We start from the raw sequence: 15,554 nt of genomic DNA on the forward strand, positions 1-15,554 counted from the left end.
GCCAGTATAAGAATCACAGAACTAACTACATCAATTTGCAGTTTCCATGGTAGTCATTTATGCATCTAATTGTCTAGAATCAAACCTTAATTGGCAGGTGCCTCCCTTTTTCAAAAATCCATGGCCTTTGCCATAGCCTATGTTTCCTTGAATATGTCACAAGAATTCACCAAGCTTCAAGACTGCTAAGTTCCACTTCTATAATAGCGTAGTACCAGTAATTGTAAGTGGTTTGGGTTTTGTTTTACGCACGCTTATGTTTCAGACCTTGGTGCCACTGTCTTTTACATTTTTTTTCTGTAGCGGCCTCCATCAGTCAGAGTTGACCGTGGATATTGTGTCATAGCTGTACAGATACACAAGCCTGGGCAGTACGATATGGAGAGCAAGTTGTTACCCAAGTAGCAAGCTCCCCCTCTTCCCCCCCCCCCCCCCCCCCATGCATCTGATTAACCCAAAGGAACAGAAGAAATTCATACAGTTTGGTACCAGCAGTGTTGCAGGAGTTGCCAATCAGTGTTGAACTCAACGTAGGACTGCCGTAGGGACTCCAGCTCCGGATTTTTCTTCAGGGTTTACTCCCAAAGCCTCCCCCATGAGTGGGTATAGTGGCAAGGCAGTAGAGGTTTGAGATCAGAGTTTTCCTTCTCCGAGATGAGCTGCCATCCAGAGCTGATGAGCCCCATCTACCCGACGTGACTGGTTTTAAGGTGCCAGTAACCCACCTTGGTCCCTTCTGTCAGTAGAAACGTTTCTACTGGGCCTAGTAGTTAAGCCACGCACGAAGGCCAGGAGCTGGACTTGTTTGTCAGAGGCTATTTGAGGCACATATCATTGGGAGCATTTAATAGGTAGTACAAACAAGTTGGATGAACTCAGCAGGTCGGGCAGCATCCATTGAAATGAGCAGTCAACGTTTTGGGCCGAGACCCTTCGTCAGGACTGAAGAAGGAGGGGTCGGGGCCCTATAAAGAAGGGAGGAATTTAATAGGTAGTGGGAGCTTGTCCCCATTTCTACTCCCAGCTTTCATAACCTTAAGGATCCTACATAGCATTATTGTCAGCAGTATTATCAGTTAATCCTAGACTACAAATCATGAGTTGATGGTGTCTTGTGAATCTTTTAAAAATAATTAACGGTTTTGTAATTATAGTATGTCCTGTAAGTTGGACCTTGTAAGGAAAATGTTTAATTTTTTTTTAAAAAAAGGGTAGCTGGAAAAGGGGAAAGTAATGAGATTTAGTTGGGACAATTTACATTATAACTAATTGCAATAACAGTAATTGATTTCCTATTCAAGGTGCACTAATTCAACAAACTTGCAGAATAAATTTGAGAAAGTAAGCCAATATGTTACCAGAATGATAACACTAACTCCTTTAGTTTGACTTTGTATTGAATGGTACCGCGCTTTGTGTTTGGTAAGGTTTTAAAGACGTACTTTTAACAAGGAGGAGGTTCTAAACCTTAGAACTAATGTTGTACTAAGATTTAAATTTTCCAGCTAAAGGAAGTCTCTGACCTAAGGCTTGGTGGGATGGGAGAGCCGAGTTGCAGTGGCAGTAGCAGCAAGGGTGTTCATTGTTACACTGCCATAACCCTCTGTCCCATACCAGCTCTGTTCCAACTGTCCTCTATATCAACAAAGACCTGATGTCTTCTGTAGCTTTTAGAACCTTTCTGCAACTGAGATACCCCATTTGGATTTGATTTAATCCTGCGATAGCTAATTGCAATAATAGGTTTTTGTTTTAGGATTTCCAAAATTTATTTTACCTCATATGACCTTTAGTGTGCAATGAGTTGATCTGTATGAACAGTATGTAGGACAGGCTTTTCAAAGTTTTGCCTGCTGAATGTCGCCGTGGTTCACTGGTGCCATCTTTCCTTGATCACTGTACCTGTATGTGTGTGATACTAATGAACCAATACCAATTCCAATTCCAGGACAAGCTGTATCAGGAGGAATATCAGCTAGTCTCCACCCAAGATGAACGTGACCAAATCTCTGCCAAGCTTAGCGAGGCTTCCAACTGGCTGGATGAGGATGGATATACTGCTACCACTAAGGTTTAATATTATTTTCTTTAGTTGCTTTTACAGTCATAGAATACTACAGCATAGAAACAGGGCCTTGGCCCATCTCGTCCGTGCCAAACCATTAAACTGCCTGATCCCATTGACCTGCACCTGGACCATAACCCTCCATACACCTCCCATCCATGCACCCATCCAAATTTCTCTTAAGTGTTGAAATTGACCCTGCATCCATCATTTACACTGGCAGCTCATTCCAAACCCTCACCATTGTTGGAGTGAAGGTTACCCCTCCTGTTTCCCTTAAACATTTCACCCTTAACAAGGTGTACTCCCACCCAAACTCAATGGAAAAAGCCTGTTTGTATTTACTGCTCATGATTATGTGTATCTCGTTCAAATCTTCTCTCAATCTTCTACGTTCTTAGGAATAAATTTTGAACCTATTCAACCATTCCCTATGACACAGGTCTTCAAGTCCCAGCTATGTCCTTGTAAATTTCTTCTGCACTATTAAAATCTTTTTTACATCTTTCCTGTAGGTAGGTGACCAAAACTGCACGCAATACTCCAAATTAGACCTCAAAAACTTCATAACATTGCATCTCCTGTACTCAGTACTTTAATCTATGAAGGCCAATGTGCCAAAAGCTTTCTTTACGACCCTATCTACCTGTGATGCCATTTTCAAGGAATTATAGATCTGTATTCCCAGATCACTCTGTTCTACACTCCTCAGTGACTTACCCTGGTTGATCTTTCCAAAGTGGAATACCTCAGTCTTGTTGCATTAAATTTCACCTACCTGTTTTTAACCCATTTCCCCACCTGGTCCAGATTCTGCTGCAAGATTTTATAGTCTTCCTCGCTGTCCACTACACCCTCCTGCCACCCCAATCTTGATGTTATCTGTAAATTTGCTGATCCAGTTTACCACATTATTATCCAGATCATTGATGTGGATTACAAATGACAATGGACCCAGCACTGTTCCCTACAGCACACCACTGGTCACAAGCCACCAGTCAGAGAGGCAACCCATCTACTATTACTCTCTGGCTTCACTTGTGAAGCCAATGTCTAATCCAAATTACTACATCACCTTGAACTCTAAGTGACTGAACCTTGACCAACTTCCCATGTGAGACCTTGTTAAAGGTCTTGCTAAAGTCCATTTAGGAAACATCCACTACCTTGCCTTAATCAATTTTCTTGGTAACTTCCTTGAAAAACTTTACGATTGTGCATGGTAGGTTTTGTCTAACCAAAGACAGGCTGACTATCCCTAATCAGTCCATGTCTATCCAAATAAATGTATATCCAGTCCCTCAGAATACCTTCCAACAACTTTCCTACTACTGATGCTAGACTCACCAGTTTATACAGTACTGTGCAAAAGTCTTGGGCACCCTAGAATTTTTATGTGGTTTCAGATGGCATGGCCTTCACAGATCCCTGATCTCAACATCACAGAGGTTGTCTTGGGATTACCTGGTGAGACAGAAGCAAGCGAGACAGCCAGGTCTGAAGATGAACTGTGGCAAATTCTCCGAGATGCTTGGAACAACCTACCTGATAATTTTCTGAACAAACTGCACAACAGTGCATCCAAGAGAAATGATGCAGTTTTAAAGACAAAGGGTGGTCATTCCGAATATTGATGTGGTTTAGTTTTTTTTTACTTTTTATTGCTCTTTATATAGTGATTTTTTTGATTGATTTGAGTATTTTTTGAAAATATCTTTGTTTTACAGATTATTTTTTACATGTGCCTGACTTTTGCACAGTATTGTAATTTCCTGGCTTGTTTTTGGAGCCTTTCTTAAACAATGGAACAACATCAGATATCCTCCAGTCCTTTTGCCACCTCACTGATGGCTATGGATATTTTAAATATCTCTGCTACGACACCGTAATTTCTGCACTAGCCTCCCACAGGGTCTGAGGGAACACCTTGTCAGGGCATGGGGATTTATCCACCCTAATTCACCTGAAGACAGCTAACAGCTCCTCTTCTGTAATCTGTATAGGGTCTATGACCTTGCTGCTGCATTGCCTCACTTCTACAGACTCTGAGACTGTCTCCTGAGTAAATAAATACAGATGCAAAAAAGAATCAATTTTAGATCTTCCCCCATCTTTCTGCTCCGCACATAGTTGACCATGCTGATTTTCCAGAGGACCAATTTTTGTCCCTTGCTGTCCTTTTGCTTTTGGGATTCTCTTCCACCTTGTTTACCAGAGCAACCTAATGCCTTCTTTTGCCCTTCTGATTTCCTTGTTAAGTGTTCTCTTGTATTTCTTACAAACCTAATTTATTCCTACTTGCCTATATGTTGTGCACCTCTTTGTATTTTTTCCCCTAACCAGAGCCTTAATATCTTTTGAAAACCAAGGTTCCCAATACCTGCTACCCTTGCCCTTTATTCTGACAGGAACATAAAAACACTGTGCTCTCAAAATTTCACTTTCGAAGGCCTCCCACTTACCAAGTACATCTTTGCCAGAAAACAGCTTGTCCCAATCCACACTTGCCAAATCCTCTCTGATACCGTCAATATTGGCCTTACTCCAATTTAGAATCTTAACCCATGGACCAGGCCTAACTTTTTCCATATTTACTTTGAAACTAATGGCATTATGATTACTAGATGCAAAGTGTTCCCCTACACAAATTTCTGTCACCTGTCCTGTCTCATTCCCTCGTAGGAGATCAAGTATCACACATTGTTTCTTTGGAAATTCTATGCACTGAATAAGGAAACTTTCCTGAACACCTTTGACAAACTCTATCCCATCTAGTCCTTTCACAGTATTGGAATCCCAGTCAATATGTGGAAAGTTTAACAACCTTGTGTTTTTTTAACAGTCTGTGATCTCTCTACAAGTTTGTTCCACTAAACCCCACTGATTATTGGGTGGTCTATAATATAGCCCCATTAACATGGTCATACTTTTCTTATTCCTCAGTTCTACCCATAAAGCCTCACTAGACAAGTTCTCACCTCTGTCTTGACTGAGCACTGCTGCGACGTTTTCACTGACCAGTAGCACCGTCCCTCCCCCTCTAATCCTTCCCGCTCTGTCATGTCTGAAATAGCAGAACCCTGGAATATTGAGCTGCCAGTCCTGTCCCTCCTGCAAATGAGTCTCAGTGATACCATAATTCCATGTGTCAATCCATGCCCTGAGCTCATCTGCCTTTCCTACAATATTACTTGCATTGAAATATATGCAGCTCAGAACATTAGTCACACCATGCTCAATCTGTTGATTTTGACTGAGGTCTTAACGACTGTCTCCACAACCTCTCCACTGTCTCCATTATCTGGCCTTCTGGTTCCCATCCCCCAGCAACTCTAGTTTTAACCCCCCCACCCTCGTGCAGCACTAGCAAACCCTCCCGCTAGGATATTGGTCCCCTTCTAGTTCAGGGAAAACTGTCTCTTCAGTACAGGTTCCATCTTTCCTGGAAGAGAGCCCTATGATCCAAAAATTTGACGGCCTGCCTCCTGTACCATCTCCATAGCCACACATTAAACTGTGTGATCTTCCTACTTCTGGCCTCACTAGCATGTGGCATGGGTAGCAACCCTGAGTTCACAACCCTGGAGGTCCTACCCTTAACTTAGCATCTAATTACATGAACTCACTTTGCAGAACTTTGTCACACTTCCTACCTATGTCATTGGACCATGACGTGCTCACCCTCCCATTTAAGAACGCTGAGGACTCAACCCAAGATATCCTGGACCCTGACATCCGGGAGACAACATATCATCCAGGAATCTCGTTCTTGTCCACAGAGCCTCCTGTTCCCCTAATCACCAGAGCTCACCTCTTCTCTCTCCCCCCCCCCCCCCCCACCCCTTCCCCTTATAAGGAAGATTGAAATCAACGAGGACGAGAGCAGAAGCCGGTGATGGGAGGAGGGAGTGTTTCGCGCCGTTTACCTGCATATGAATGGACTCTCACTCCCCCTTGCTCACTGCTCCTGGACAAATTTGCCTACATACTGTATGAATGGTTTCTCTCTCCCTCTCGCTGGATGCTGCCGGAGGACGGTGCCAGAGTACATGAGTCTTGGGCAAGGTGTAATTGTCGCTGTTTGTGGATTGTAGTTCACATTATGGATGTGTCTCTGGTTGGCTCCTTTTTGTTGTTGTTGCTGTTTTGTGTGTTTTTGATGGGGTCGGACTAGCCTGCAGGATGTTGGATTGAAGTGAGCTGAGCTGAATCTGCCTGGATTCTTTCATGTCTTTGTGATTTGGTGTTTTGTATTCTGTTTTTTCACTCGTTCTGTTTTTCTGTGTTTTTCTTGCCATTTGCACGATTTGTTCTTTTATTTTGTGTGTTGGGGGTTTGACGTTTTGTCAGGGATGTAATGTACTTTGATAATAAATGTACTTTGAATCTTTGAATTCTTCCCTTCTGAGCCACAGAGCTAGTCTCACTACCAGAGACCCGACTGCTGTGACTTTCCTCTGCTAGATCATTCCCCCCAACTGTATCTAAAGCGATATACCTGTTGAGGGGGATGATACAGGGGTACTCTGCACTGGCTGTTAACTTCTTTTGCCCTCCTGACTGTCACCCAGTCTCCTGTGTCCTGCACCTGAAGTGTAACTGGCTCCCTCTGTCCAGTCTATTGCCTCCTCAGCCTCCCGAGTGATCCGGAGTTCATCCAGTCCTTAACGTGGAGTGTTAGAAGCTGCAGCTGGATGCACTTCTTGCAGGTGTGGTCGTCACGGACACATGGAGGTCTCCCTGCCTTCCTGCATCCTGCAAGAGGACCATTCAGCTATCCTGTCTGGTATCCAGCTATCCCGTCTGGTATCCCTACTGTTCTAACTGTGTAAATATAAAGAAGGGAAACAATAAATAACTGGGAAAGAAATTACCTACAGCTTTTTCGCTTTCTCTCACTCAAGCCTCGAAGAGCTAAAGCCTTTAAAAACCCCCATTCTCACATTCTCCTTTTCAACAATGGGTGCTCTGAAAATGGCCGCATGCTTGCCCCTGCCGTACATTAATTTGCTCTTGCCAATCAGTCTGGATCGCTGATTTTCCGTTGCTCAAAACAATGCAAATCAATGCCTTGCGTACTCAATCGGTGCACGTGAGTGAGCTGTGAGTTCTCATGCTTCCAATCTCTGATTGGCCGCTGCTCAAAATACTAAAGTGCCGCAAATCAATGCCTTATATACTCAGCTGGTGACCCTGAGTGAGCTATACCTTCTCTTTACTTTATTGTCACCAAACAATCATCACAGCTATATTTGATACTGCGCTTCGCGCTTCCTGAAGTACAAATCAAAGTAAATATAATAAAAATTTAAATTATAAATCATAATTAGAAAATAAGAAAAGGGGAAGTAAGGTAGTGCAAGTCAAGTCCGGATATTTGGAAGCTACGGCCCAAATCCGGGTCAGGATCTGTTCAGCAGTCTTATCACAGTTGGAAAGAAGCTGTTCCCAAATCTGGCCCAAATCAGATTACTGATTGGCTGCTGCTCAAGACACCAAACTGATGCGAATCAATGCCTTGCGTACTCAGTTGGAAAACCCAAGTGAGCTACGTTTTGCCATACTTCAGATCGCTAATTGGCCACTGGTCAAAAGGTGAAACTGCCGCAAATCAATGCTTTATGTACTTAATCAGCAAACCTGGGTGAGATGCGTCATGCTTCAGATTTCTGTTTTGCCACTGCTCAAAACACTGAAATGTCGCAAATCCATGCTTTGTGTACTCAGTTTGGCGCATATGTGTAAACTGCATATTGCCATAGTTTGGACTGCTAATTTGCCGCTGCTCAAAATACCGCACTACTGCGAATCGATGTCTTACGTACTCAATCTGTGACCCTGAGTGAGTTCTGTCTTCTCATGCATTGCATCTCTGACCACTGCTCAAAACCCTAAACTGCTGCAAATGAATGAGTATACAAGGCAATCGGCAAACCTGAATGAGTTAAGCCCTTTCACGCTTCGGGTTGCTGGTTGCTCCTGCTCAAGACACTGAACTGCTGCAAATTGATGTCTTGTGTACTCAGTTGGCAAACGTGAGCGGGCTGTGTTATCTCACTTCAGATTTCTGATTGGCCACTGCTCAAAATAACAAAATGCCTCAAATCGATGCCTTATGTGCTCAATTGGCAAACCTCAGCCAGTTATGCCATTCTCGTGCTTCAGGTCGCTGTTTGCTGCTGCTCAAAATGCTGAACTGCTGCAAATCAATGCGTTATTTACTCAATCAGCAAATGTGAGTGAGCTGCGTCGTGTCATTTCAGTTTTGCCGCTGCTCATAATGCTGAACTGCCGCAAATTGATGCCTTGTGTACTTAAATGGTGAACCCGAGTGAGTTCTGCCTTCTCGTGCTTCAGGTTGCTAATTTGCCACTGCTCAAAATGCTGAACTGCCACGAACTGATGCTTTATGTACTTGGTTTGTGAACCTGAATGGGTTGCGTCTTCGGAACACTGGCTGCTGTTCAGAAGTTGAAACTGCCGCAAATCAATGTCTATATATACTCAATTGGCGAACATGAGTGAGCCGCATCATCTCATACTTCCGATCGTTGATTGGCTGCTCAAAGCACCAAACTGGCATGAATTGATGCTTTATGCACTCAATCGGTGAATCTGAGTGAGTTACATCATGTCTCATGCTTCAGACTTGCTGTTTGCCGCTGCTCAAAACACTGAACTGCTGCAAGTCGATGCCATATGTACTCAGTCAGCGGACGTGGGTGAGCTGTGTCTTCTCATGCTTCCAATTGCTGTGATTGGCTGCTGCTCAAGACACTAAACTATCATGATTCAATGCCTGTGTACTCAATTGGTGAACCTGAGTGAACTACGTCTTCTCGCGCTTCGGATCTCTGACTGGGCACTGCTCAAAACACCAAACTAACGCAAATTGATGCCTTATGTACTCAGTCAGTGAACCCGAGTGAGCTATGTCTTTTCACGCTTCAGGTCGCTGATTGCCGCTGCTCAAAATACCAAATTGCCGCAAATCAATGCTATGTGTGCTCAATTATTGAACATGAGTGAGCTGTGTCATCTCACACCAAAGAGTTCTGGTTGGCTGCTGCTCAAAGCACCAAAATGCTGCAAATTGATACCATATGTACTCAATCAGCAAACGTGGGTGAGCTGTGTCTTCTCATGCTTCAGAATACTGATTGGTCGCCACTTAAAAGATGAAACTGCCGCAAATTGATGCCTTATGTACTCAAAATCTCCCACATCTCTTTTGTCTTCACTCATTACCATTCTGATCTTCCAGAGGACCAATTTTGTCCCTTGCAATCCTCTTGTTCTGAAGCTATCTACAGAAGCTCTTAGGATTCTCCTTCACCTTGTCTGCTAGAGCAACCTCGTGCCTTTTTTTTTAGCCCACCTGATTTCTTTCTTAAGTGTTCTCTTGCATTTCTTGTACTCAAGTACCCCATTTGTTCCTACCCACTTATACCTGTTATGCACCTCCACTTTTTTTTCTGAACCAGGGCCTCAATATCTCTTGGAAACCAAGGTTCCCTAAACCTGTTATCTTTACCTTTATTCTGATAGGTACATATAAACTCTGTACTCTCATAATTTCATTTTTGAAGGCCTCCCACTTACCAAGTTCACCTTTGCCAGAAAACAGCCTGTCCCAATCCACACTTGCCAGATCATTTCTGATACCATCAATATTGACTTTCCTCCAATTTAGAATTTCAACCCATGGACCAGACCTATCTTTTTCCATATTTACTTTGAAACTAATGGCATTATGATTACTAGATGCAAAGTGTTCCCCTACACAAACTTCTGTCACCTGCCTTGCCTAATTCCTTAATAGGAGATAAAGTATCACACATTCTGCCTTTGGGAATTCTATGTACTGATTAAGGAAACTTTCCTGAACACACTTAACAAACTCTCTCCCATCCAGCCGTCTTATAACGTGGGAGTCTTAGCCATATGTGGAAAATTAAAATCACCTATCACAACCATATGTTTCTTGCAACTGTCTGATCTCTCTACAAATTTGCTCCTCTAAATCCCATTGACTATAATATAATCTCATTAATGTGGTTATGTATTCCTTATTCCTCAGTTCTGCCCATAAAGCCTCACGAGGTGAGCTCTCCAGTCTGTCCTGTCTGAGCACTGCCATGACATTTTCCCTGTCTAATGATGCCCCCTTAATCCCTCCCACTCTATCAAGTCTAAAACAATGGAAGCCTGGAACATTGAGCAGCAGTCCTGCCCCTTCTGCAACCAAGTCTCACTAATGGCTACAATGTCATAATTCCACGTGCTGGTCCATGCCCTAAGCTCATCCACTGTTCGTGCAATACCCCTTGCATTGAAATATGCGCAGCTCAGAACATTAGTCCCATCATGCTCAACCTTTCGTTTCCTGAATACGTATGTAGGCCTCACAACATCTTTCTCCACAACCACTCCACTATCTGTTCCGGATTCCCATCCCTCTGCAACTCCAGTTTAAACCCCCACGATCCCATGCAGCACGAGCAAACCTTCCCAGAAGTATATTAGTCCCTCTCCAGTTCAGGTGCAAATGGTCCCTCTGTACAGGTTTCACTTTCCCTGGAAGAGGCCCCAATGATCCAAAAAATGAGGTCTTCCCTCCTGCACCAACTGCTTAGCCAAGTTTTAAACTTGTATGATCTTCCTATTTCTGGCCTCACAAACACCTGGTATGGGTAGCAATCTGACATCACAACCCTGGAAGTCCTGTCCTTTAACTTAGCACCTAACTCCCTGAACTCGCTTTGCAGGGCCTCGTCACCCATCCTATCTATGTCATTGGTACTGATGGGCCATGACCTCTGGTTGCTCACCCTCCCACTTAAGAATGTTGTGGACTCGATCCAAAATATCCCTGAATCTCATTCTCATCCACAGAACCTCCTTTTTGTTCCCCTGACCAACGAGTCCACTATCACTACAGCTTGTCTCTCCTCCCTTCTGAGCCATGGAGCCAGATTCAGCACCAGAAACCTGACCTCTGCTAGGTCATTTCCTCCCCCCACCCCAACAACAGTATGCAAAGCAGTATACATGTTGTTGAGAATGACCACTGGGGACTTTGCACTGTCTGCCTATCCCCTTTTCTCCCTTCCTGATGGCTGCCCACTTACCTGTGTTCGGCAGCTTGGGTGTAACTACCTCCCTGTATGTCCCTATCCATCACCCCTCAGCCTCCTGAATGATCTGGAGTTCATCCATTTCCAGCTTCAACTCCTTTAGAAGCTACAGCTGAATGCACCTCTTGTAGGTGTTGTCAGGGACACCAGAAGTCTCCCTGTCTTTCCACATCCCACAAGAGGAGCATTCAACTATCTTGCCTTAGAACCCTACTGCTCTAAACAATAACAAAGAAACAATGAAAAAATATCTCCCTCCTGCCTATGCCTTGATGAGCCAAAGCCGCAACTGTTCACACTAATGTTGGTCCATTCGCACAATGCCCACTCCACTGAAACCCAAGTTGTTATTGGATCTTGCCAAGTGCCTAATTATGCACAACTGAATGCCTCCTTAGGAATTGTACCAATTACCCCACTTGCTGCTTTTAAACGCTCCCTCAATGCAATCCAGTGCATATTCTAGTACTGTTATCTAATCCACCAACTGACAGTATTGATCCATAGAGTATTCATGCACATTGAGCAAAAACAAACGAGCAAGTGTGAGCCTGAATTCTGAACTACAGCTTCATTTAATCATGTTACCAAATTGTGAGTATAGTTTGGTGCCATCTCATAAGCAGAATGGTATTATTACTTTTGTATCTCAGATATGGTCTTGTTAATTATTCAACACTGAGGAACATTTGGTGTTGTACTTGGTTTGTAGATGGGGATATTATGCAGTATTGAGCAAAACCAGTAAAGTTGTTGTTTCCTGAATTTAGGAACTGAAAACAAAGCTTTCTGAGCTACGCAAACTGTGCAAGGAGCTCTTCTTTAAAGTAGAAGAGAGGAGAAAGTGGCCAGATCGCCTGGCTGCACTAGATAGCATGCTCAATCACTCTACCATCTTCTTGAAGTAAGTATTCAAGTGAGGCAGGGAACTGCACTAAACGATGCTTTCATTTCTGATCTTTTAATTGATCACAATTGGGGAATGGTTTCATTAGCCACCAAGCCTTAAAACCTGGCTTAACTTGCATTGGTGTGATCTGCTGTTGATTAGGGTATAGATAAATCATACTTTATCTCAGTTTCGTGTTCTCCATCCTAATATGCGGGCCATTGGATGATTTATTTCTATCCAGTTCTGATGTTGTATGTCCTGTCCTGTAGGATGTAGGTTGGCTCAAATTAACAGCAATTTCTGGGAATTAAATTTCTCAGGAATGAATCACACCAGCGAGTGGAGGTGGGTCAGTAGGGGAGGCAAAGGTTTTTTTTTGTTTGTTTTTGTTGACTGTAATTTTTGTGTCTTTAGGGGAGCGAGACTGTTACCCGAAGATGACCAGATTTTCACAGAAGTGGAATTAAGCTCTCTGGAAAAGGTTATCACAGAAACAACAGTAAGTGCAATTAAATCTCCATCTAGATACTGAATCTGCATTTTTAGCATCTTCAAAAAACGAGTTTAATTTATCCTGCATGACGTTGGTGGGATTGCTTAAATCCGCTACTTTTAGCTTTGTGCACCTGTCCCAAAATTTAGTTGTGGCTGAACATCCTGACTCCTGTTCTGCCAGCTAGATTAATAGGGTGTTTGATCTTGGGAAGAAGGGAGAGGACCAATGATATCAGGGCAAATAACCTTCTTGCTGTCCAGTGACTTTGATTAAAAACATATGGATGTAGATATCCAGTGAGGAGATACCAGACTCTGCTGATACATTCTGTAACTAACTAATTGCCTGTCAACACATCTTGTATTCATGCAAAGAGAATGATGACCAGTATGAGGCACCTGTCACATACCTGAAATTGTACTCAAAATGTGTTTGGAGAGGATCAGTATCTCAAACCATATTCCTTGAAATATCAGGAGAAGCTGTTTGGTGCATTGCTATTTTATGCTATTTCACATGCACTAAGACAAGCTATGAGATGGATTGCTCTGTTACACTTGATGTATTATTTCTTCATTCAGACATGGAAGAACACGACTGTAAAGGAGCAGAATAATCTGTCGTCTACAGAAATGCCCATCCTGCTTTCTAAAGACATAGAAGCAAAGCTGGCTCTCTTGGACCGAGAAGTCAAATACTTGCTTAACAAAGCCAAGTTTGCGAAACCTAAGCCCCGGAAAGAAAAGAACACCACAACACAAGAAGCGCAAAATGCAACGCAGGATGACAAGAATGCAACAGCTATTGATGGTGATAAGATTGTACCACCTGAGAAAAAAGCAGAGGAAGACACAGGTGACTTCACTGGAAAGTAGGGGAGGAGTGTTATTCAATCTCAATACTGAAAGGTCAGACCCTTGTTTAGGATCTCCCTGGGTTATGTGCAGAAGGGCCACAAATAACATTTAACCTCTGCTCCCACTAATTCGGCAGGTATGAGGTCTGAATCTATTTAGCATTAAAAGGGGAGAGCGTTAAGAGGAAAGAGAATTGAAAATAAATCTTATAGTTTAGTGGGAAATTAGCTTGAAATGCATATGAATTACTGAATTATGCTGTAGACCTATGGAAGTTATTGTTTCTGGCTCTATTGATCAGGAACTAGAGTAAGAATTAGCCCTGCAGAGAAAAGCAAAGAAAAATGTTTTGAACTTGTGGGATGTTAACCAGTTTAGTTTTGCACAGGCGGCAGTGATGTTCACTAATGGCAAATATTTCTTCTCAGCGGCCAATAAGGAAGAGGTAAAACCTGGTGAGGCTCCACCCATGGCAAGCCAAGCTCAAGAAACCAATTCTAAGGACGACACCACATTACCCGACCCAGTAGAAGTAGAATCTAGTGAAGGTGAGGATCAGTGAGTTTTTGTGACTCTTCACGTGTACCCGGGAGGATATCAGCACTCCTGCTGCACAGTTTCAGAGATAGTTAATTAAAATAATGCTAATGCTGGAATCAGAAATAAAGATTGCTCTTTAATATCAATATGCTCATGTGAATAGAAAATGATAACTCTTGAACTGGTCAGGAAGCAATTAAAGTTATATCAGAAGGTTCAACCTGAAACACTGTGTTTTTCTGTCCTCCATTACTTCCAAACTGCTTGTATGTTACCATTTCCTATTTTTCAAAAAATGTTCAATAGATAAATTTAATGTCAGAGAAATGTATACAATATACATCCTGAAATTCTTTTTCTTCGCAACCATCCACAAAAACAGAGGAGTGCCCCAAATAATGAATGACAGTTAAATGTTAGAACCCCAGAGCCTCCCAAACTCCCCCGCACCCATGCCTAAACAGCAGCAAAGCAATGACCCCCCCCCCCCCCACCGAGCACCCAAGCATGCAGCAAAGCATCAGTAAAGACACAGACTTGCAGTACCCCAAAGACTACTTGTTCACCTGGTAGTCAACGTCCCAGAGGCTCTCTCTCCCTAGTAAGGGAAAAAGTGTCCCCATTTCACAGCCAGAGGGGAGGCATAACAAACAATTCGCTGATTTATGGTGTTACGAGTGGGTTGCATCACTTTTTCCGAGCTCTGTGCCCAAAGAACTTGGGTCTCTGGGCACACAGCCAGCTTGCTGCCTCTGATCTTCTGTGTACCCCCACGACACATCAGGTGACCCGGAATCGGCCTGTCTCCAGAGTCACGAAAATCCAGCACCCTGAAGGCGCGCTAGTCTTCCAGCTGCAGCCTTGGCATATCGAAAACAGGCCGGCTGTGAGTCCCTGAGATTGGGTCCCATTTCTGCAAAGAACCGAAGTCAGCGTGTAACTCCAGGTCAGGGTCTTCAAAAGAACCTTGGTGGGAGGGGTGGGGTAGAGATATCAAAGATAGAAATAGAGCTGTTTCTGAAGATGCAAGCAAAGGAGTTGCCATTAGGCACAATCATCCTCCTAAGTTCCTATTGACCTTGATGTTGTGTTTGGATGGTTTACTTTATAAATTTCCACCAGAGTTTTGTTTGTTTATAGCAATGATGTGCATTGAGTGCTTATAATACAAAAGAGCTCTCCAGATATATCCTATGCCACCCTCCTTTTCCAAAATATTTTTCCAGTGGTTATTCATTGTAAGTTTATTATCAAAGTACATACCTGTCATTGTATACTACCCTGAGATTCATTTTCTTACAGGCATTCACAGTAGAACAAAGAAATACAAATAGAATCAAAGAAAAATTACACACAAAGACTGACAAACAACCAATGTGCAAAAGAAGACAAAAAGTGCAAATTAATTAATTGATTAAATAAATAAATAATGCTGAGAACATGAGCTGTAGTGTCCTTGAAACCAAGTCCATAGGTTATGGAATCAATTCAGTGAGGCAAGTGAAGTTACCCTCACTGGTTCAGGAGCCTGATGGTTGACGGGTAATAATTGTTCCTGAACCTGGTG

The 15,554-nt window shown here is 43.0% G+C and overlaps 1 protein-coding gene and 1 long non-coding RNA gene across 2 annotated transcripts in view; one reads left to right on the forward strand and one right to left on the reverse strand.

Annotated features, from left to right (window-relative positions):
- The window catches only part of hyou1 (hypoxia up-regulated 1), a 42,552-nt gene that overhangs the window by 22,589 nt on the left and 4,409 nt on the right, over positions 1-15,554 (forward strand). The window contains exons 20-24 of the mRNA XM_059956961.1: positions 1,949-2,071; positions 11,973-12,106; positions 12,509-12,593; positions 13,172-13,445; positions 13,876-13,995. Coding sequence (XP_059812944.1) covers positions 1,949-2,071; positions 11,973-12,106; positions 12,509-12,593; positions 13,172-13,445; positions 13,876-13,995 — 736 coding nt within the window. The remainder of the gene's footprint in view (positions 1-1,948; positions 2,072-11,972; positions 12,107-12,508; positions 12,594-13,171; positions 13,446-13,875; positions 13,996-15,554) is intronic.
- The window catches only part of LOC132385150 (uncharacterized), a 34,263-nt gene that overhangs the window by 11,035 nt on the left and 7,674 nt on the right, over positions 1-15,554 (reverse strand). The window lies entirely within an intron of this gene.

The sequence above is a fragment of the Hypanus sabinus genome, chromosome X2 (genome assembly GCF_030144855.1).
Source record: "Hypanus sabinus isolate sHypSab1 chromosome X2, sHypSab1.hap1, whole genome shotgun sequence".
NCBI lineage: Eukaryota > Metazoa > Chordata > Chondrichthyes > Myliobatiformes > Dasyatidae > Hypanus > Hypanus sabinus.